The sequence below is a fragment of the Podarcis erhardii genome (assembly GCF_964252035.2).
Source record: "Podarcis erhardii genome assembly, chromosome: 3".
NCBI classification, from domain to species: Eukaryota; Metazoa; Chordata; class Lepidosauria; order Squamata; family Lacertidae; genus Podarcis; species Podarcis erhardii.
This window is the reverse complement of record NC_138507.1, coordinates 56,783,729-56,807,103: the sequence shown is the minus strand read 5'-3', so window position 1 is coordinate 56,807,103 and position 23,375 is coordinate 56,783,729. Positions and strand designations below refer to the sequence as shown.

Sequence of the window (23,375 nt, the reverse complement as noted above, 5' to 3'; positions counted from 1 at the left end):
TGCGTTGGGGCAATGCACACCTCTGAGGCTGCCACTGACTTGTAGCTCTCCCAGCCTTACCACTGCTTTTCTTAGTGAGTATGGTGCAGGTGTTGGGAGATGGCTCCTGCTCCACTCTTCCCAAGTGCCACCACTGCTGTAATGATCTGTCCTGGACATTAAAAAGGCATGGACCAATTCACCCCTCCCACTCAACAGCAATTCATTACCAAAGTGCTGCTGCTGCTGATTGTTTTTTCCCTTTGTCTTGTAAAGAGCAAAACAAAACAGTGTTACTTTATTTGATTTTTAAGAGGATCTGCTGACAGTGACAACAACAATTTTATCAACTAAAAATTCTTTTGATGTTGAAAGCTGCCTTAAGGGAAAACACACACATCAACGCATGCAGATTTGATTTCTAGGGGTTTACAAAATCATATTTAGTTAGCATAAATTTATTTAAGGTAACTCTTTCTGTGATTATTCAAGGCAGTGATGTGTTGGGGTTTCTTTCCTCATTAAAGCTGATTAAAAAAATGTTCCTCGCAAAATTATATTTGCCATACCTTTGCTTGTCAGCTTGAATAAACTAATGCATTTGGCAGTGAGAGGTGATAAAAGCATGTGTATCTAAACCTATAAACATCTAAGTGATGGGGATTGTAAGTTCTTGTTCCTATGTACTCAACTGTATTTTAAAATATATCTTTTAATTTTTACAAGTGCTATACAAGCACAATGTCATAAGGAAGAGGCAAGGGAGAGCAGAGCAGAGCATAGGGTGTGAAGGAAAGGAGTCACATCACAGGGTCAAATTATGGTTTACAATAAAAATACTAGGGGAGGGGAAGTGGGGACATGCTACTTTTGTTTTGAAGAAAAGTCACAGGGGTCTAATCCAGAACACGCTCTGGATCTGGATCAGAGCCCATGCCTTACAGTTGCAATCTTCCCATTGTTTGAAATCATTCGGCTTGTTTTTCAAGACTGAGCAAACATTACTCATTCTTTTAAGATGGATATGCAACTAAACCCCTTATATCTGGTTTTCCTTCTGCCAATCTGCACAACCAGACTTTGTAATCCCCTCAGACATTATCTGCAAATCAAATTGGTAATGAATTGTTCATTATTATTATGGTCTGCTGATTGTGTGGTTTTCTTTAAATTGTTCAATCAAGGAACAACTAAATAATAAGCTATGAAATCTGGATACACATTATGAACTGCTCTGAATTTTTCTGAAGATCATACATTACAGAAATAGGTATATGGTTTCTAAGAGGACATATAAGTTGTACAATTTACAGTTACCCAATTTGTGATGAGAGCAGCATATAATTAAGTTGAAAGAGCTAATTACACCTGTGTTAAGTATGCAAGAGCTGGCATGACCTTTTGAGTGCAACGTATCATGGCTATTTTCAACATGAAATGTGTCTCCACCAATGTATGTATTTTATGTAAACATAAGACAACTCGCTGCATAACATGTTACACATAGCTGACCTGGTCTTTATGAACAATTTCTTAAACAGAGGTACCTCAGGTTAAGAACTTAATTCGTTCTGGAGGTCTGTTCTTAACATGAAACTGTTCTTAACCTGAGGTATCACTTTAGCTAATGGGGCCTCCTGCTGCTGCTGCCACGCGCAATTTCTGTTCTCATTCTGAGGTAAAGTTCTTAACCTGAGGTACTATTTCTGGGTTAGCGGAGTCTGTAACCTGAAGCGTCTGTAACCCAAAGTACCACTGTACATTCTGTTTGCAAATATTTCTCTTTGGCTTTTTATCCATTTAAGTTATGTTCTTTAGATTTGCTACACTTTATTTTACAATTTTCTCTTCTAAGAATAGGAGTAATGAATATTGTTATCATTAATTTCTTACTTGACTTTCACCGTGAGGTCCCAGGGTACGTTACATCAATTAAAAAAGACATTCAAAGCAGGCAAAACTGATTACAATCAAGAAGATAAGGTGGGTCCAAAAATATATATCTCAGGTGTAAAAGGCCAGGATAATGAGGTACGTCTTCAGCATCTGACAAAATGAACATTGTGATGATGCTTTGCGGAGAAGGAATTCCACAGCTAAGGTGCTACCATAGAGAATGCTTTTTCTTGGCTTGTACCCCCCAAATGTCTGAGAGTGGTAGAACTACTAAAAGGGCCCACACTGCTGATCTTAACACTCAAGGAGGTCTATAGGAAATAAGCAATGATTCAGTCTTCTTACTTACCAGTAATCCCTGTTCTCAAGTGGCCTTTCAATCCCTATATTTCTTCCATGCTTAATATGGAATCCAACTGTGAAAGTCCACATTCAGTTTGCCACCCCTCTTCCTCTTCATTCCTGCGTGGAGCTAAGTGAGTCTATTTAAGTGCTCTAGCTCAAATGGCTAGAGAATCAAGGTTTCATTATTTTATATTTTATTTTCCATTGGATTCAGGTGACATTTCTGGAGAATATGCAGATAGTGGATGGTTTTCCATATCTTTAGAAGCTCATTGTAATTTCAGGACTATGGCTCGTTAATTTTATGGCAAAACAGGAGTACTCTTGTGAACTGAATCTCTGATTATTTTGCTTTGTGGATATGATAGCCCATATTACTGTTAATTTATTTTATACCACACATATAAAGCTCTTCATTTTGCTACAAAATTATCTGGGTTGGATTTAGCCCATAATTATTTTACTTTTGAAGAAATAAGAAAGAAAAGAAAGAAGTAAACTGTAAAATCTGTAATGCAACAGTAAGTTGTGAGAGGCTAAAACAGTATTGTGAATACCCAGTTTCAATAAAACTGGAAGTACACATTTTTTATGATTATTGCTTATCTAATTAATGTCAAAGTCCAGCACTATTTATATAGCAGGAAAGGAAATGAATAAAGAAAGGTGACATGATGAATGACCACAATCCAGTAGGCTGTGAAATGCAGAGGTGTACGTTGAATAAATAAGTAGATTTTTGATTCTTATTATAAATATCAAACAGTCTGATTAAGATCTGAATAATATCATCAGGCTGGTGAAGTTATTATTATGAAAGTTTTGTGCTAGTAATAAGGAAACTTTGGAAGACTATTTTCAACTTAGCTAGGATAACAGCAGGTTATTTTAAATTCAAAAAGGCAAAGTTTTGGAAACTTTCGTCTTGTCCACTATAACTGAGTAGGCAAAATTGTTTTGGTGGATTCCAGAATGAATCAGTTCTGTTTCATCCCTGAAGAACAGAGTGGATGTTGGGGGAAGAGTGGGGCCAGGAATTAATTTTCATTTGCTTTTTAATGATGACCTGCTTACTTCTTAACCAATGCATGAAAGAAAACAGTTATTGCTCAGAATCTGCACTTTACTGAATTTTGCAATACAGTCCTCCAACAAGAAACTGTTTATATCTGGGTGAAAGCATGTGTAGAAGTGCATGTTTTAGTGAAAGTAACATACAAAATGCATTCTGTTAGGAAAAGTTGCTTACAAATATGTATGTTGGTAAAAACTCCATACAAAAATGTATATATTAGGAGAAATTATCACAAAAATGCTGACAAATTTTCATGAGTACTAAAAAACTTAATAAATAAAAGCAAACCACAAATTTCTTCGGATATGTGAAGAACTGAAAAAATAGGAAATGGAGAGAAACCAAAACTGACAGATTCATCCATGTAGCCAAACTAGAATGCTGACTCTCCTTTTTTTCATTTCATAATCAACTATATACTGGCATCTAAACCGGAGATGGGATGCAGGTTTCACTGTGGGTTAAACCACAGAGCCTAGGACTTGCCGATCAGAAGGTCGCCGGTTCGAATCCCTGCGACAGGGTGAGCTCCCATCGCTTGGTCCCTGCTCCTGCCAACCCAGCAGTTCGAAAGCACGTCAAAGTGCAAGTAGATAAATAGGTACCACTCCGGCGGGAAGGTAAACGGCATTTCCATGCGGTGCTCTGGTTCGCCAGAAGCGGCTTAGTCATGCTGGCCATATGACCTGGAAGCTGTACACCGGCTCCCTCGGCCAGTAAAGCGAGATGAGCGCCGCAACCCCAGAGTCGGTCACAACTGGACCTAATGGACAGGGGTCCCTTTACCTTTAAATCGGAGATGGGGAATCTTCTGCCCTCCACTTTGACTGGACTGTAACTTCTGTTAACCCTTACCATTGGCCCTGCTGGCTGGGTCTGTTGGAAGTTTGAATAACGTGGCTACTGCCATTTAACACTGCTGTCCCTGGATTCATGAGCCTATTTTCATCTACCACAGGCTTCTGGAATTTCTTTTTCTCTCTTCCTCCTGTATAGCCCTGCTTTCTATCCATCCAAAAGTTCAAAAATGCTTTGCTCTCTTAAACCTACACAGTATTTCATGCTGCTGAAGAGAAAAGGTGCTATTAAGAATACTTGGACCAGCTACTGTTAATCCTGCTGATCTCGTGGTCTTTGCAGAGATTACCTGCCAAAGGTGATGTAGCTACGGATGACATAGACTGTGTACACAGTATCCCGCTAAAACCTGCTATTATGTTCTTTTAAGTATTTGAAACCTAGGCTTTAGGACTTTGCTCTCTTCACAGTCATTTAAAGCAGAAATGATTGTGTGGGACTATACAATACACTCACAATTGTGCGAGAGTGTTTTGACAGGATCAACAATAGCGTCTGAAGACTTTTTGATGCTAATCCCCTTTCCCAAGTTGTAACGAATGAATAAAGCTGGAGCGCATAAAAAGCCCTTACATAAAATCCTACGGTTGCATAAAAAGAGGGGTCCAAATGTCTTCATAGGAAAAGTATTCATCTTCATATACATTCACAATAAACTGAGCGTGCTTTTCAAAATTCTCCTTTGAATGGGCCATGAAATTACTACTCCAATCGTTTTAAGGGAAAAAAGCCTTCCAGATCACTTCTTTTCGTAGTATGCTTGCCATCTGGAAGTTATAGATGAGGTTTAGAAATATGTGACTGTGCTCTTATAGATTAGAGAGTTAATGCCAGTTATTTTTTCTTAGCCTTATCAACCTCATAGGATTTTAAATTTTTTTAGACAGGGGGAGAGGTAGCATGTATGTGGCCTTAAGCTCCTGGAGAAGGTATTGGCTAAAATGCTTTAAAATAAATTTCCAGAGATGTGTTTGTTATGTTTCTTGCAGCAAAAATGATCTAAAGGTGTTGTGGCACCTTAAAGTCTAGCACATTTATTAAGGCATAACCTTTTATGGACTCAAGCCTATGTATCTGGCAAAGTTGGCTTATGCCATACTAAGAATTGTGCCATACTAAGAATTGTGTGCAACATAGCACTAAGGAGATCGTTCCATCAGTGCAAGTGTTTCTCCTCTCTGAAAATTATCTTATTGCACTTTTGCTCTCTCTATACTCAGTGTTCTGGGGGTCCCATTGACCACCTGAAGCTGATTATGGGGCACATGTGGGGAGGAGTGGAAGCAAAGTCCCCTTGCACTAGCAAGAATTTTGCTGGCTATAAATAAATATATTTGAATATGGGATGCTTCTGTTTCATGCTAGGAAACAGGTACATGAATTAGATATTTCCTATACTCTTCAGATCAGGGATGAGCAGATTTTAAGCTTTTGAAAACTACTTTGCTTTTTATTACAGTGCTGATGTCCACCAACCAGAACCAGGTGTGAAATAGTGGTTGAGGGTGTTGGGTGGATGTGCAGTTAGCATTAAGACAGAGAATGCCTGTGAACACATGCAAAAATTCTTTTTGGTACCAGAATCAGCACACAGTCATTTTATCACAAAAACCCATTATTGGTCTCCCCACTACTGCCTTTCTTCATCTTCAGACTAATTAGGAATAAAGCAAACAAACATTGTTTTGTAGTTGCTCTTGTTACGTATTTGGGAGTCAGAAATCCATGATGATCTACTGTGCATTATACTGAGTTCTACCATTAGAGCCTCATCAGTTTTCTGCCTGCCCCCGCTATAATGCGGACATGGCTATCAAGTTTTGGAAATCTCTGGTTTTTGTTGCTTTTTAATTTGTAAGGAAATGAATGCACTATGGAGCCATTGAAAAATATTCTGTTTAGGAGAAAAGAAAAGTACATTCACACAGTTTACATTTTTGGCCTTTTATTAAACATATTTGCATTAAAATAGTATACTGCTTTTAAACAAAAACAAAAACCAGACGTCCCCACTGCTTCATTCTCAGTTAAAGTAACCATAATCCTCACAATATATTGATGTGAAAATGATTATGATATCACAAAGGCAGGATTATGACTCCAGGTGGATGTAAGCAGCGGGAGCTGATGAACTCTTTAGAAAGAGAGATCTTGTTTTCATGCAAATGCCTTTTAAAAAGAAAGAAGGCAGAGGCAATAAGCAGATCAGAAACTGTTTCTAAAGAGTGTTGTCTGTAGTCCCCTGCCTTTAAAAGCTCAGTTCTCAAATTTCTTCTGTGTTGGATTTTCCCATGCAAAGCCCTATTAGGCCTTTATGTAGGAAAGATGGTTTTGTGTATAATTTTACATAACAACTTGTACATTCATTTGTTAAGTGCAATTTTCTATTTAATCCTGCAGTAGATAAAATCATATTCTGAATTGCCCCTCATCTCGGAAGCATAATACATATTCCTCTGCAAGCATTAGTATGACCACGTGAAGCTGCCATATACAACATGCAACCTAGTATTGTCTACTTTATTCTAATGGGCAATTGTTGCCAAAAGTTTTTCCCAACTGCTTTTCCTCAGGTCCTTTTAATTATAGGTACTTGGAGCTTATGGCTCTTACCCTCATTTGCAAAGGCCCTCATGCAGCACAGGATCTCACTAATGTTTTGTTGTACAGTGGGCAATGCACATTCCGGAACATGACATTTAAATTTCCAGGCCTGAAACTTTGGCCGCATCATGGTTCTCTGCTGATGGAAAACATTTTGATCCAGCAGAAGCTTCCATCAATGGAAAAGGAAGGGAGGTAATTTTTGCATGCCCAGAATACGTGAGCCTGCCGACCTGCTCTGTACAATGTAACTGAATGACCGCTCATGACAACAATCCTTTGGTTCAAATTAGGCCACAATTTTATTGATTACAGATGTAAGGCATTTGGGCTTAGGCGTTGGGTGTAACCCGTATCAACCAGCCCACCTGCTGGATGATTCTCTCAGAGGTTGAACCAGTGGTGAGGAAATCCAAGACATACATTAAATAGGTACTACCCCATGTGGTTTGCCTTTTGAAGGGATGCTATGACCCTAGTCCCTGTCTGGGCATTTGGAGAGGAGGACTTATTCCAGGATCCCTTTAACAGAATACCTCATTCCCTTGAAGATGCAGGCAGAAAACCTCCCCTTCAACCATGACTAAGGCTTCACCCAATGCCTTACCCGCTAAAGTTGTGACAGTTGCTATGAGGTAGGCAGAAACCCCATGTTGGCCAATTTACCTGAAGGAAAAATTCTTCTCTGGCCCAAAATAACCGCAACTGATTATAATCTGTAGCAAGGTAAAAACAAAACAAAACCACTAGCCCCAATGATGGGTACATGCAAGCCTGACTACAGGGAGGATGTATGGGAGATGTGGTGGAAGGTGAAGTGAGTTTTCCCTTTTATTCCCTGGAAACAGACCTGAGTGGAGTCCTTGTGAGAACTCAAGTCAGCTCTGTCCCCATATGGATGAGATTTACTTCCCCATCTGACAAAATGATATATATTTTCCCAGTGATTATATCCTTATCACAGCAAGTTATCGTCCTGGTGAATGGTATAACTTCCTCAGCATTAGCAAGTTACCATCTTGGTAAATGGTCATCTGTATTTACTCTGAAAATCAACCCCCAGAGCACACCCTGCATTTGAAGACCACAAGGGGAAACTTGCAGTGATGAGCAAGCCAGTACACTGCGAGCTCCAGATAAATACATAACACCTTTCATAATTCAGCTGAAGTCTAGCACTGTGCTATCGGCAGAACAATTAATCCAACCCTGCTTTTTAGTAACTAATAATAGCTTTTAGTGTGATGACTTCACAACAGTTGGTACCAATAAACAAGGATATGTGTTGTAGAAATCATTTGTAGCCCTGTGCACAAGGTTACATCTTTTTTTTTATATAAAAAATACTCATCTAAAGATGCTGTTTGTTATGAGGGCAACAGGAGTATCCTACCATACCAAATAACAGTTTCAATGAAGGGAGCTTTTTGTTGAGACTGAGGCACAGGAGGAAAGAACTGAATTATCCCCAGTACTCCTTTTCTCATGTTTGAAGAACAATCATGCAAGCAATGTAATTCAGACTTGATTCACCTCTCCGCCTAGCAAGCATCTTTGCTCTTCAACCTCTTGTGTCTTGAAGTGAAGCTGGAAAAAGCTGGACACCATATGGATATTCCATGGGAGAAATATGGGGAGTCAGGTGAGTTTACTTAGGAATGAAATGATTTGCCCCTTTCTGTACCTTTATTTTCTATGGGCTTGAAACTCCAAAATTTGGTGGTGCCGTGAATCAGATCAGGAGAATTTCAGACACTAGATTTTCATGCTTAGCTTCTTAATGTTTAATATAAGATGTGGCTCCTGTAGATTTTTCAAACCGTTAGTTATTTGGTTTAGGTAATGCTATACGTATATTGGCACCAATGGACCTATATAACTGTTATATAGTAGCAGCCACTGTAGCAGCAGAAGAAGAATTACTTATGCACACTCACCTCTCGTAATCACCAACATTCAACTTTTGAATGTGTAATGTTACTGATTTGTAATTTTGCATTGTGTAGTAGATCTTTATAACTGTTTGTTACTCAGCAGACTTTCCCTCCTGGTGCAATTTGACTGAACCAAAATTATGCTTAGGGACATGGAATATGAGATGTATTTAAAATGAAAAAGAAATAAGCATATGGATTGTATCTAAGTATATGAGACAGTATTCATGAACCAAATGCATCATTCATAAATAAGACCACATTTCATGTAAGTGGCAAAAGCTATGTAGCATGCCAATATTGTTCGGCTTACATGACATCACAAGTTAGAAATCTTGAGTGTAAAACAAATCATTTGATCAGCATTGGGATGTTTGAAAGGAATGTGAGATGAAAAGAGGACAAAGAACAAGGGAAATTGTGTACAAAAGCAAAATGGGTTAGAACTGCCGAGCTGACAAGGAGGCCAATTAGAATAGCTTTTGTCAGCTCTGAAAACCATTAGAATCTTCTGTGGCGAGACTGAGGGAGTCTGTGATCTTCACAAATGATTGTAAGGACAATAGCTCCAATTGTGAAGATTGACTTCCAGTCCATGACTGTGGGCCTTCAAGGTGTCTTGATCCTCCTGGATACCAGTCAGTCAAAACTGAATGCCTAGGCTTGGTGCAAGACCAGCAGGCATCTGCTGCCAGTAGAGGACATTGTAATGATCCCTTGGGCATCCCAAGAAACCTTGCCTACCTTTCCCATAGACTCTACTTTATAGCACCTATTAGAAGTGCTACTGTCCCAATATGTACCAAGTTGTACTCTCCCCACCCCCTAGTATAGCAGGCATGTTGAAATACTGAGCTGAATAGAGAATCAAATTATTTTCATGAGGACTTGAACCTTGCTAGGGCTTCTTAACCCTAGGATGCATGCTAAATTCTTTTATTTACACAAAGAGGTCAAGATACTTCCTTTACACAAAGAGGTTTCTACAACTGCAGCACCACTACCTCTTCCTTCACTCCCAACCTGCTACCCACTTCAAAAATTCAGCCCGGAAGAGCCATGGATTCTAACAGTACTCATAGCAAACATTTCTAGAAAAGTAAATTCACATTTTATCCTGTAAAATTGTGGAGGGATTTGATAGTGAAGCATTCCATAAGCATCTCACCTTCTAATATAAGAAAGTCAAGTGCTTCCAAGATTTTAGCTCTGAGGGTAATAGGCAATCTGTGAAAATAGCACTTGAATTCTAATGGGACACCATCTTCGTCATTTCCCCTCTGTACCCAACCTTACAATCTTTTGAATGCGGAATTTGTTTTAGTGCTATATTTTTGCAGACTATTAAATGGTAGTGCATTAATCCACATAATGTAAAAACATACAATTACTAGGACATTCCTAAAATGGATCACTAGGAAAGTGTGAATTCTTGGGCTTTCTGTAGCTTTGAAAACAATTGTTGTCGGGTTGATTACTTCTTTATCAATATGAAGATAGTTAATCTTCCTTGGCAGCTTTTAAAGCCAAGGAATAAAGGCTTTGGAAGAATCCGAAACATTTTTAGAGAGACCGCAAAAGGGGTCCTTTTTCACATCTCTTTTCTGGGGTTCACAGTCCAAATGTCTGCTGCTTTAAATCTTCTCCTTCTCCCAAAATAATTCTCTATCTGGGTAACATTGATATCATTGTGTAACCAATCAGCCATATAAAGCACTTATATACCACTTTATTAATAGCCACAGCTCCTTCCAAAGAATCCCAGAGTTTTCTGTGAAGAAGATTGTTAAACTGCTCTGAGAATTGTAGCTCTGTGAGGGGGTGTCCTAAAACACCTCGGCATCCTTAACACACTGCAGCTCCCAGGATCCTTTAGGGGAAGGCATCATCTAAAGTGGTATAAGAGTGCCTTAAATACATGGCGCAGCTGTGGCTCACAGAGGGCAAAAGAAATCATTTAGAGCGAGTACAATGCCTATTTAAGAAGCTTTGCCATCAAGTCACATAGCCGGATCTGATTGGATGCAGCTTTGGTGCCTTATTGGTCTTCAACCTGGACATTTTCCTGGCAACAGTGACAACATTTAGCCAATCAGAGCTACACAGAGGCTCACAATGGACTGCTGGCATTGCCAACTGAATGGAGAACTGATGCAGACTATGTGGATGTATGTAGGCATCACCACTCCCATTACAAAAAGCAAAAAGGTGGGGTTGGGGTAGTTAGAGTAGAGAAAAACATGTGAAAGTACCCTTCTGCCTGTTGCTTTTAAGTATTTTAATTTTAGCACTATGGAATATTATATAATGAAACCAGAGACTACCGCTCTCTTGAACTGTGTGCAGAATATAGTGTTCTTAACTGCTAAAATGGAAGTATACTAAATACTAGTGTGTCATAATGATGTAGCTATCACTTAGCCAGCTGACAGGTGGCGATGACTTTCTTGAAATTGGCATATGGCATTACCTTACTATATTTTGCTGAAATCTAGCCTTGAGCTTCAGCTTAGCTAGCTCTCATATTTTGAAAGACGTTCGGTGGTTACCAGTTAGATAGACATGCTGTGATTTTTAAAATTATTATTCCAAGGGTCTGGAGGTTCATTTAAATGTATAACTTTAGATCTGCATATATTTAGAAAAATAGTGTGATGAGGCAAATAACGCATTGGACTTGGACTAGGAAGACTTGGGTAGAAATTTCTGCCATGATGGTTGCTGGGTGATATTGAGCCAATCTTTCTCTTTCATACAAACCTTACTTCAATGAGTTGTTGTGAAGATACAAGTGTGTAATGCAGTCCACAATACACTGAGCTCCTTAGGGAAAAGGCAGGGTCCAATTTTTTAAAAGTCAAAAATAAAGTTGATGTGTAGCCTTCATTTGGCATTATTTCACTTGCACCATGAACATTTTATGACTTTTTTGGGGGGAATCAAACTCTGTTGCGGATTTTAGTTAAATACAAGGGTCAAGGGGCAATTGAGACATCTTCCCCATGTTAAATTTATTTTCTGTGGAAGTAATGTGATGGAACACAGCAGCTGTGCCAGCGTGTTATAAGAATTCAGTTATCTTTGCACTTGCGTACATAATAGCATGCTGTTAGATTGCCCATTTGTAAGTTAAATACTTACTGCTTCTGATCAGTGCTTAATTTCTTAAACTATAGTAGAATCTGGAGAAATGCCAGGACTTGAAAGGTGTCAGGCAATCATGCCCTACAGCTTATGAACTCTAGACTTCAGGCAGTGGCTCTATTTTTTATATAGTTATTTCTTTTCCTGACAGTGTGTGTAGGGCTTTGTCATGGCCTTTGGCTTGTACAATAAAACTTATTTTGGTTTAATTTGAACCTTAGCCCCAATATTCCTAAATGTAGAGACTAGAGCAGATGTTGTTAATTTGTGGCAAGACAGAGAACATGTGTTCATGCTCAAAAGCCTGTTCTGGAACTGAAGGCAGTTTCCAGAACTAAGCCATGGTGATCCAGTCCTTCAATCAAGCTCTGCTATAGATATATGCAATTTGAATTTTCTTCTCATGATTCCATCCGCAGCTTTGTTATTGTTGAGCTCTGAGGGCAAAATCTCTTTTTTGTATTGTGCCTTAAATTCTACAAATGTATAAATGTTTCCTTAATGCTGGGAGGTGCAACTGTCAAGACTTGTGCATTTATATCATCTCTTTTACCTGTTTCTTAGGACCTGTGTCCACCACTACAGTGATAGACAACAAGAATGGAACAGTCCCCATGCCACATGTGAAAGTGTCCAAGAAAGTTTCAGAAGACTTTGCCACTACATTCAGCTCACCAGCAGCATGGCTACTTGTCGCTGCACTCATTGTTACCTGGTCAGCTGTGGCCATTGTCATGTTCGACTTGGTAGATTACAAAACCCTGGCAGGTGAGACTTGTGTATCTTACAAAATGTAAGGTAATCACTTTCAAAGTAGATACAGTCTGTAAGGTCCTTCTGAGAACCACTAAATGACTGCTATTTCCAAGCTAAGTGTGGGAGTGAACAATTGAAAATAGTATATTGTCTAATTTTAAAAGATTCAGTACAGTCAGCTGGTATTTATATCCAGAGGTTGCCATTATATTGACATCACGAATGTTATTTTAGGCCTGCAAATGTAGATGATTAGTGGTTAACATGGTGTCCTGGGGAAAGTGGGAGGTACAAGCTTTCCCCTAGAATATTCCCATCAGTTTATTGTACAATACTGTAGATGTTAGCTTCTGCATTCCCAGTGATGGGGTACTATAGTGTCAGGCAGGACAGAGAGATAAGAAATAAGTTATAAACAGTCTAGAGCAGAAAACATTATGCTATATATGTTTCTCATAGGTTGTTTCAAAGAATTTGTGTATGTGTGTATGTACACACACACACACACACACACACACATGTGTTGAATTATTTTTCTTTGTGAGATGATGTCAGCAGATTATTCCCTTAAATGTTAATCTGATCAAACCCTCTGATTTTCTGAGGGGTTTTTCAAATGTAGAAGGTTTGTGTTCCTCATGTACTTAAATGGAATTCAATAAGCAAGATATGGGATAGCTCTAATGGTCTACTCAATTCAATAAGTTCATATAAGATACACTGGTCTTCTTTTAAATACCATTAATGATGTAAGTCTTTCAAAATATTAATTAGGTGAAACACTGTATATTCATTTCAGGCAGGCAGGCAAGCTCTACTAAAATGCTTCTGAGTACTCACTCTATTGAAATGCTTTAAATATCTTTCATGTCTGACAGAAATTAGTCTAAAAGGATTCACACATACAATAGCTTGCCATTATTAGGGAATTAGATTGTATCTAATAAATAAATCTGTCTGCATAAAGTACCCTCATTTGTACAGTTATTTTAATTGCACTCAATATACTGATATCTTCACATATAATTGAAAAAAAATCAATTATTAAACAAATCTTTGCAATCCATCCAAAGCCAGTTAAAATATGACTCTTCTAATTATTTAACAATCACAGAAATGAACTGAAGACCAAGGTTTAATCCACTGTGCTCTCATTAAAATTAGAAAATTAAGCAAAATAATTTGCACAGACCAATCTGTTAGTCATTTACATGCTTCTATGTGAGAACTCATTAGGGCTGTGCTGAACTATTGTGAATTTCTAGATTTGTTTTGAAATCTGCATACTCATCAAGGGATGACCTTTCTTCAAACAGCTAAACAAATAACACCCAAGTCAAAAGTCATGGCCGAAGAACAAGATGGAAGGAGGGGGGAGGTTCTGCCAAGTCTGCCATAGTAGATAGGAAGCTGCTGCCAGCAATGCTCCCGTTGGTGGAGAGATAGATCTCCCCTCAGCCAGATAGACTGGAGTACCAGAGGCTTTGCATTCATGGGATCAAAACCCCCACAAATCCCACACAGGGCCCTCAAATTTGCCTTCCCAACTTAGCAGTTCTTCAGATGCAATGATGGCTCTGCCATTCAGGTTGTCTCTAGCCTCTCATGAGGATTGTTTTGTAAGCTTCACCCAACTGAATGATATCCATTGTGTAAGACACCTGTCCCCCCCCCCCACATCCTGCCATGGCCATGTGACTTCAGGTAGGGCTGGATATGGAGCTTGCATCAGATTCCCCATAGCCAGAAAAAGGACTTTCTTCTAGCTCTAGCTCAGTCAGGTTGGCAGCTTCTCCAGCCACTGTCAGGCCAGGATTGTACAGATCCCTTCATCCAAAGGTTTGGGAACATCTGTGAGCTGTGTGCTGTGGTGGGCTAAATCAAGCCTGCACATTTCTCTAATTTCTCATTATAAATCAGATTTTAGGGGCTTTTGTTTCCAGGACTAGAAAGAAAAACAGAGAAAAGTATATTGGGAGGTGGCAGAAGCTTTTTAAAAAGCTTTGTATTAATACAATATAAATGGAGAATTCAGGCAAACTGTTTGACACATATGAGGTGCATTCTTGAATGGAACAAAACTGACTAGACTTGCATCGAGTGGTGATGTGGTAGAATCTAAAACAAAATTGCTTTGTGACAAAATGCAAAATAGCAATATGAAATGCTCAGGTTAAGATCTTCTTATGGATTTTGAGCAATGTGTGTGTTGTACTTCAAACTATGAAGCCCCAGTGTGTGGCTCTACCAGTTCATTACCAGTTCATTAACTAAAAACATGTAAGATTTTATTTTAAAATAATTGGAGCAGCAATCCTAAGCACACCAACCAGGGCAGGAAAAGCCAGTGTTTTGCCCTCAAGATGTTTTAACTACAGCTCCCATCAGTCTCGGCTAACGTAGCCAATGGTCATGGATAATGGGAGTTGTAGTCCACAGTGTCTGGCGGTTATCATTTGGGCTACCTGTGGACTACGCCCACTAAATGCAGTGGTGTTTAATTCCAGGTAAATCTACTTAAGATTGTGCTACTTAGGAAGAAAAAGTGAGACAAATAATTCAGAGTTGGAGAAGTGTATTTTGTGTGGCTGTTTCCTTTGGGAATATACAATCATTTTTGCTGTCACGTTTTGGACCAAACCGCAGTCCTTGCAGCAACAGTGATGGAACACCACAGACAAAGAAACAGATTAATCCAATTTGGATATAATAAGCATGAGAACTAGTTTTCAAATCCATCTGGGGTTTCATGAGATTCAGCATTGCTTAATCCTCACAGCAATTTCTAGAAGATAAAGAAAACCTTTGCCCATATTGAATGTGTTTATCAAAGAAAATCAAAACAAATTCCCAACTTTCTTGCAGCAAACGGGCAGCACAAGCTCTCTAAAGGCATAATTTTGAATTTTGCCTGATATGGCTCAAATACTATGTTAAACTTGCATTTGACTTGACTTACTGGCAATTAATTGAGGGGGGGGGGTTGGTATCTACTTCTTTTTTAAAAAAAATAAATGAAGAAGTCTGATTTAAATTCAGAAAAAAAGAAAGTAATGGAACTTCTGTCAGATCTAATTCTGACTAAGACCAGACATGGATAGCTTGGTTAGTTAGAGTTTAGTACTGATAATGTGCCAAAGTTGCAGGTTCAATCCCATTATGGGACAACTGCATATTCCTGCATTACAGGGGGTTTGTTTTTAAGCGACTCATTGTTGATTCTGCAGGCATTGTGTGACTCTCAAATGCATTTTGAAAGTGAATTTGTCTATTTGCATTTGTTTCAGCCCTAATCTAGTATTGATAATTGGAGGTGGCAAAGGGACAGATAAAACTTGCTTATATGCTGGACCATCTAGCTATTTTGACAATTAAGAATCTTTCAGGTGCTGGAACTTCAGGTGGAATGATTCTCTTCCTTGGTTCTTTGCCTATTTTCCAAGGTGGCTGGATCTCATGTGGAATGCAGAACTAGCCAGCCTTGAGAATCAGGCAAATAAACATTTATCTACAAAGCCCTGCATAGACCTGTATTTGCAGATCCAGCTATATAACCTGTCATCTTACCTTATTTTATCATATTTTATTTTATTGTATATAACAAATTTATATGCAGCTTAATTGTAACAAAACCTCTAAGCATTTTACAAGAACTGTAAAATGGTCAATTAAAACAGTTTAAATTGACATTAATCATTTAGATCAATTTTTAAAAATTTTAAGCTTTTAAAATTAACAGTAAAAGAGATTAAAATGCATCAACATCTATGTGTCTAGATAGACTTGCCTCAACAAAAATGTTTTAAGCATGTACTAGAAAGAGTACAGCAAAGAGTGTTTGCCTAATGTCAGTAGGCACAGAGATCCAAAGTGTAGCTGCTGCCACACTAAAATAATAATTTCTTACAACTGTGCACAGAGTATCATGGGGCACCTGTAGTAGTGCCAGTTCCACAGACTGAAGCTGTCAAGTAGACACATAGTGCACAAGGCAACCTTGGAAGTCAACTGGTCCCAAGCTGTTAAGGACTTTGTATAGCCTTATATTATGTAATATTTCATTCCATAGGAAAATTTGGAAGCATTGCCCTGGCCCAAATCCAGAGGTTGGTCTTCTGGTGAAATGTGCAAATATTGTGGAAGATGTTTCCATTGGTCTTCACTTATAACATGTAACAACTCCAATTACCTTGCAACTGAAGTGAAATATGACTCTGCTTTCCTACATGTAACAGGCCCTGTTTCTCAATTCCCCATTTCTTCAGTGTATCTTCAAAATTGACCTGGAATATTCTGTCGATTGGAAGGGTAGCATTCACCAGGAAAATTTAGGGGATATATAAAATGGCATATATAAAATGTATGTAGCCTTACCCTGGGATTCCCAGTGCAGCAGCTGTTGCTGCCACAGCACCTACAGATACTATCCTTGCTGCCCAGCAAAACTCCTTTTGAGTTTTAGGTTTTTTTCCTCCCTCTGGGCAGCTGGATCATTTCAAAGCGAAGCACTGGTCCCTATCCCCTATCATATTCATTTCCCAGAATGCCTTTGGGCCCCATAGGTATCCTTGGGATATAAAGATGGTAGATGGCTCCAGGCAGACACTTTGCTTTGCAGTGTCCCTGGATGCCCATAAGAATAATAAGAAGTGAGCCCCTCATCCCCACTGCTCAGTAATCCTGGGGGGGTTGGGAAGGCAGTAGAAGGACTGGGTAGTGGGAAGCCAACAGGGGAGGGGCTTGGGAAGGCAGGTTTAACTTTTCCTCTTCTTACTCTTACTTCATGTGTATTTTGTTCTCATAGGAATACATCAACTTGATATTGACAAAGATGTGGGGAAAGCTGAGATCCCTAGAGGCAAGGAACCCATTTTTTTTTCACGTTTCAAACATATCTGTCATGCTCTTTGATCGCTCTTTGAGTTGCACAACTGCTGCAAAGGGTTTTTGTTTTTGTTTTTCCAAATTACAGGACATATATAGACACTCCATAATAAACCTGCAGTATACATTGTTGGGAACTAAATGCTCTGAGGTAAAACGAGTAAAACCGACACAAGTGCCGATCCACAAAGCAGTTAAGGAAGACCGGGAGGGAGATTTAAGACTTAAATATTAAGCCAATGTAGTCAGATTGAAGAGAATGGAGCTATTAGGACTGGGTCACATATCCATTTATTTATATTTGATAACTGTAAAATTAAGTAGGGGCTTGCATGCATGAATGAACCATAGCAAGTCAAGCAGCACAAAGCAAACTTTCATAGCACTTCAAACACAATGCTTGTAAATGGAGTCAATTTGCACACTCAGTGGGAAGTTGTCGTGGAGAGAAAACAAATATTATGTGTACATTTGCGAACTGGCATTAAATCACATTAAATACTTCAGCTTAAGTACACTGTCACTGAGCTCTGAGAATGGTTGAAAAAATACAGTTCAAATGCTGAACCAAAGACACCTGGGAATTACACGTAAGCTGCTCTCAGTTCATTGGGGTAAAGGGTGGTATAAATATGATTAATAGATAGGGTTTATTTGCGCTTAAATGCCATCTTCTTCTTTTAAAAAAGAAAAGTCATTTTAATGCCTTTGAAAACTACATAGGGCCACTGGTCATGCTTGCTAGGGTTGATGGGAGTTGTAGTTCAGCAACAGCGGGGGGGGGGGGCAAAGGTTCCCCACACCTGACACAGTGTGTTGACAATCTCTGCATTCTACCAAAGGTGATGTGTGTGTAGAACTGGGCAGGCTTTTGTGTGTGTGTTTTCTTGTTGGATGAAGTATCATATACACAAAGGTGTGCTATGCACATGGTTTCTGGAGTTGAATCATAGCTATTGAGATCATTTGCAAATGAAGCCTGACACTGGATTTGGAATTAGTGTGTCAGGTTTGCAACATCAGATACCTATCTTAGAAGGGGTTGGGACTGGCTCGCCTCCCATTCCATCAGCCATTTGTTGGGCAGCAAGAAGCCAATTTATTACTGTGCACCCATATCAAACACTGTTCTTAAAACATTATTAAATTCATTATGCCATATTTTATTAGAGTACTTGTATGTCATTATTTATTTATTTATTTATTTATTTCTATCATCTATCTATCTATTATCTATCTATCTATCTATCTACTTCTTCTTTCAGCATTTTATTTTAACCTTCATTTTCTACCTCTTTCTGAGAACCTTTTATGGTCTTCTTCAAATAACTCACAAATTATGTGGTATATATTTTAATTCATAAGGAGCTTAAGGTGGTGAAGTGGTGGTACTAGTATTTGTTGTGAACATTAGGTATACAATTAACAAGAAAACAGATTTGTATGTGGTTTTCTGAATACTTAGATATCACAATTGTGAAAAAGAAAATGATAACGGAATGTGCATAATCACAGAGTTTAATATTGCTCCTCTGCTGGAAATAAGACCAGACTCTTGTATCTTTAATTTATTACTTATTTCTACTAGTATTAAGACTATTTAATAACAATATTTCCATACTGCCCAATACCTAACATTCTTTGGGTGGTGAACAAGAAGAACAATTAAACCATAACTATTAAAGCAAGAATAAAACAACACAAAACTAAAACGCATAAAAACGGCAGCAGCAAGACCTGTTCTGTGGAGGATCATAAGTAGGTGCAAGGGGAACCTATCTAGGGAAGGCATTCTAGAAACAAGGTGCCACTGCCACCAAACAGGGCCTTAAATGGTGAGGACAGCCTGAGAGGGACCTCTGCAGATGACCTAAGAGTCCAGGAAGGTGACAGTATTTGAGGTACTCTGGACAAAGCTGTTTAGGAGTTTAAAGAACAACATGAACACTTTGAAATGAGTCTGGAAATGAGTCTGGTGTAGGTGGAAAAGTACTAGTTGAATGTTTTTCATCAGCCAGCTCCAGTAGCCCTATTTTGATCCAACTAGAAATTCTGAGCTGTTATTGAAGGAAACACCAAGTGCAACATATTGCAACAATAGCTTCCATATGGGGGCATTTTGGCAGGTGCCTCCCCAGAGTACGTCCAGGGTGTTACAAATGTAAGAAGCGCTGCAGTTGCTGAACCACTATTTTCTATTGCACTTGGTTACCTTGCTTGAGCAGAATAATAATAATAATAATAATAATAATAATAATAATAGGGATTGGTAAGGCTAAAATCTAAAGGTGGGTTTGAAAATTCAACACTCCTGCTTGAATTCTTGACTCAAGGCAGGCACACAACCAACATTGAGCTGCCTCCCCACTTCAGTTCTGCTTTCACTCCAAGCCCTGCACCATCTGCTACCTTGTTCACCTCTCCCAAGGACAAGGTGATGGGAAGAATAACCATGTTGAAACGGGATGAGGTAGCAAGTGATGCAGATACACCCCTCTCCTCCTTATGATAAGTGATTCTGGCCATGTCTTCTGTTGTTGGGGCATCATTGAGCTGAACTACAATCCCTGTGATCCCCATCTGTAAATGACTTTGCCTTTATAATTTGCTTGAAAGAGGAGAAGCCTTACAGACCTCACCTTTAAAATCCTTTCCCACCTGCTACCCCAACCCTTCACCCCATCACTTGTCATCCCTTTAGTGAAACCCCACCATCACCACTTTGGGTGAGTAAATGCATCAGTTGGGCAATATGAATGCTCCTTTCAAACACTCTGAACTTCCCTCAAAGGTTTTTGAGCACTCAGTGGGCTTGATTGATTTTCAGGGCAGCCCAAGGCTCCTTGTCTTTTCATATTACAAGCACATTATTAAGAGGCACGAATAAGGGTCTGCATATACACCTTGATTGCACTGCTTGTGTTAGCAGAAGACAGGTGACCGGTTGTCATGGACTGTCTAGATGCAGAGTAGTGGTGAGAGGCACAAGCTGGGGAGCCCTTTAGGGAACCCCCAAGGGAAGAAGGCTCAGAGCCAGGGGATTTGTGGTGGGACGACTGTGAGTGGTCAGAGGGAGAAGAGCGAGCAGACTGGGAGGAAGAGGTGTCAGGAGAGGCAACAGGGTTTAATGAGCAGGAAGAGGTGGTGGCAGAGAGCAGTGCAGACTCAGAAGCTGAGTGTAGGCAGGCTGTGGAAGAAGACAGAGAGTCTTTTCATCCTGCTGCACCCAGCTCTCCTCCCTTCTGGTATCCCAGCACACACCGAGAAACGAAGAGGGCAGAGGAACAAGAGGCAAGAAGGCAAAGCCTAAGGCTGCTGGGGAAGGAACCAGGGGAGGAGCCTTAGAGAGTGGAGGAAAGGTGTGGACCTTCAGTCCTCGCAACTGCTTCATTGGGGTAAGACCTCCTGGCAAGAGTTGCTGAGACTATTAGGCATGAGCTGTGATTTGTTCCCTTGAATAAAGAGTTAACTTCACTAGCCTTGGGTGATTTATTGTTTTATTGATGACCTATGAACCTGGACACCCAGGATTATATATGCATGTATGTATGTATGTACATACGTATATCTCACACATCATTCCTAGCGCTATTCCCCTTTTGTTTACCACAGTTCTGCCTTCCGCAGGCTCCTCCCTTTGCACAGTTGTATCACAGCTGACTTACAATTCTCTTAATCAGATTTTATTTTTCATTATATTTTATTTTTCATTCCATATGTTTTATACAGTATTGTACAAATAATGGAAGCATAACAATGGTTTATTCCAGTCTATGCTAGATACATAGACAGGCTGCCTCTAGGCCAAAGCTTTGGTTCTCTGAAGAAGTGCAAATAGAATCCATGTGGCATTTTAACAAACAGCAAATTGGTTCGGGTTGTATCCATCTGTGGAATGGGAAGCAAGAAAGTTTGTTTCCTGGAAGACTGAAGAAGAATATCTGTTAGAAGTTGACCTGCGATGGCAGAATCACTAATTCAGCAACAAGCCAATTGGCTTTATACTAACGTAACTTCTGATCTTAGCTACCCTGAGGTTATAGGAACTGAGCTGAGGCAGTAAAGTCGTCATATGGTAACTAGATTATTTGTTAGGGCACTTCACTTTTTAAAGATACTCTTCCTGATCCAAAACAGGGTCTGTGGTATCAGGTAGGCAACAATCTGCCTGTGTATTTAGCATATCTGGCCAGGGGCAAATTATTGGTGCCCTTAAATATGCTCACATTTTTGTGGATCACATCTGTTGTCTACAAAAGAAAAGGCACCCACACATTTAGGATTGCTTCATCAAAGTCAACTTTTTAGAGAATTCAACTTTTTTTAATCGAAAGGCTATCAATCAGTCAGTCAAATTAATGTGTTTTATTTCCCAAACTTCTCTTCTTTATATTTTGCATTCAGGGCAATCTGTAAACAAGCTCACCACTGATCCACTGAGACTTGTACATGGTGCAGTGGAAGATACAACAGACTGGGTGTATGGCTTTCTTTCATTCTTGACCGACCTCATATTTGAAGATGAAGATGAGAGTGAAAGAGGTATTCTTTAACCAGATGCTTTCAAGTGATTGGTTTTATACAGCTGCATTCTTATCCTGCCGTCCAGTAGGGTCAAGCAAAATAGATAGCTAAGAGGCAAGAATTCATCAAGTGACCACTATAGCCTGACAGCTGACCTCTCATTTGAACAGCTCTTGCATGGTATTTAATACTCCAATTATGGAAAGGAGGCCAGAATTACAATGTTGCCGTTATTTTTACTTAAAACTCTAGTTGTGCTAGATTATACAAAAACTGGAAAAGTACAATGCAAGCATAGAGCCAAAGAATTAACTTCAAGGAACAGTAGCAACTATTCCCAAGGCTCTCTACTTAATTTTGTATACCCTTTGAGCAATGAATGGGCACTGGATACATTAGAATTCAAAGACCAACCTCGTATTTGATATTGAGTAGTAGTTGGCATTGTGGCTGGAACTGACAATAGCGGTTGAGTTCTAATGTGCTACCTGTGGTCTAGGCAATAAAAACACTGGCTGGAATCCAGGGAAACTGCACAACTAACTCTGCAAGCCCAAAGAGGCTTTTGATTATTTTGTTGCAATGTGACAGGGGCTACTTAAACAGAAGAAGTAAAAAGCTGATATCTGTTGTCTCCTGTGCAACTCTAATGGAACTCCTTAGCACATAACTAGCACTTTTTAAAACCTTTTGTTAATTTCACTTCAAAAACTCCTGCAATGCAGGTAAGCATAGCCAGCAACTTGGGCAAAATAATCAAAAGCCTCTGTAGGCATGTGTTTCTGTTGCTTTAGGATTGTAATTAAAATGCATTACCCCTGACTGCAGTCTACTGTGACACTCTGTTAATGGAACATCAAACGATAATCAGTTTTGTAGTGGATAGGTACTTGGGTCACAGGTGACGTATGTAATGCCTATTATTTAGTCAGTAGAACATAAGATTCTTAATCTCAGGGTCATGGGTTTGAGCTTCACATTGGGCAAAAGATTCCTGCATTGCAGGGGGTTGGACTAGATGACCCTCATGGGTCCTTCCAACTCTACAATTCTGTGATTCTAGTCATTACTGTCATACCTCAGGATGCAAACGGGATCCGAATGTAAGATGCGACTGCGCGTGTGCGGGTCACTTTTCACCGCTTCTACGCATGCACATAACATCAATTTGAGCATTTGTGCATGCGTGAGTGGTGAAACCACTAAAGTAATGCACTCTGTTACTTCCAGGTTGCCGTGGAGCGCAACTCGAACGTGCTCAACCCGAAGCACATTCAACTCGATGTATGACTGTATTGTTTTGTAGCTTCAGAAAGCACTCTTCAAAAGAAATACAATTAAAACCCAGCTGGAATTAAAAAATGGGTTCCTCCAAA

At 39.4% G+C, this 23,375-nt stretch overlaps 1 protein-coding gene across 11 annotated transcripts in view; it reads left to right on the top strand.

The window, feature by feature from the left end:
- The window catches only part of TRDN (triadin), a 184,928-nt gene that overhangs the window by 8,403 nt on the left and 153,150 nt on the right, over positions 1-23,375 (top strand). For 10 of the 11 annotated variants that reach the window (XM_081856168.1, XM_081856167.1, XM_081856172.1 and 7 more), the window contains exons 2-4: positions 12,400-12,603; positions 17,396-17,449; positions 21,880-22,017. In XM_081856168.1, coding sequence (XP_081712294.1) covers positions 12,400-12,603; positions 17,396-17,449; positions 21,880-22,017 — 396 coding nt within the window. The remainder of the gene's footprint in view (positions 1-12,399; positions 12,604-17,395; positions 17,450-21,879; positions 22,018-23,375) is intronic. The other variant, XM_081856176.1, reaches the window with a different exon arrangement.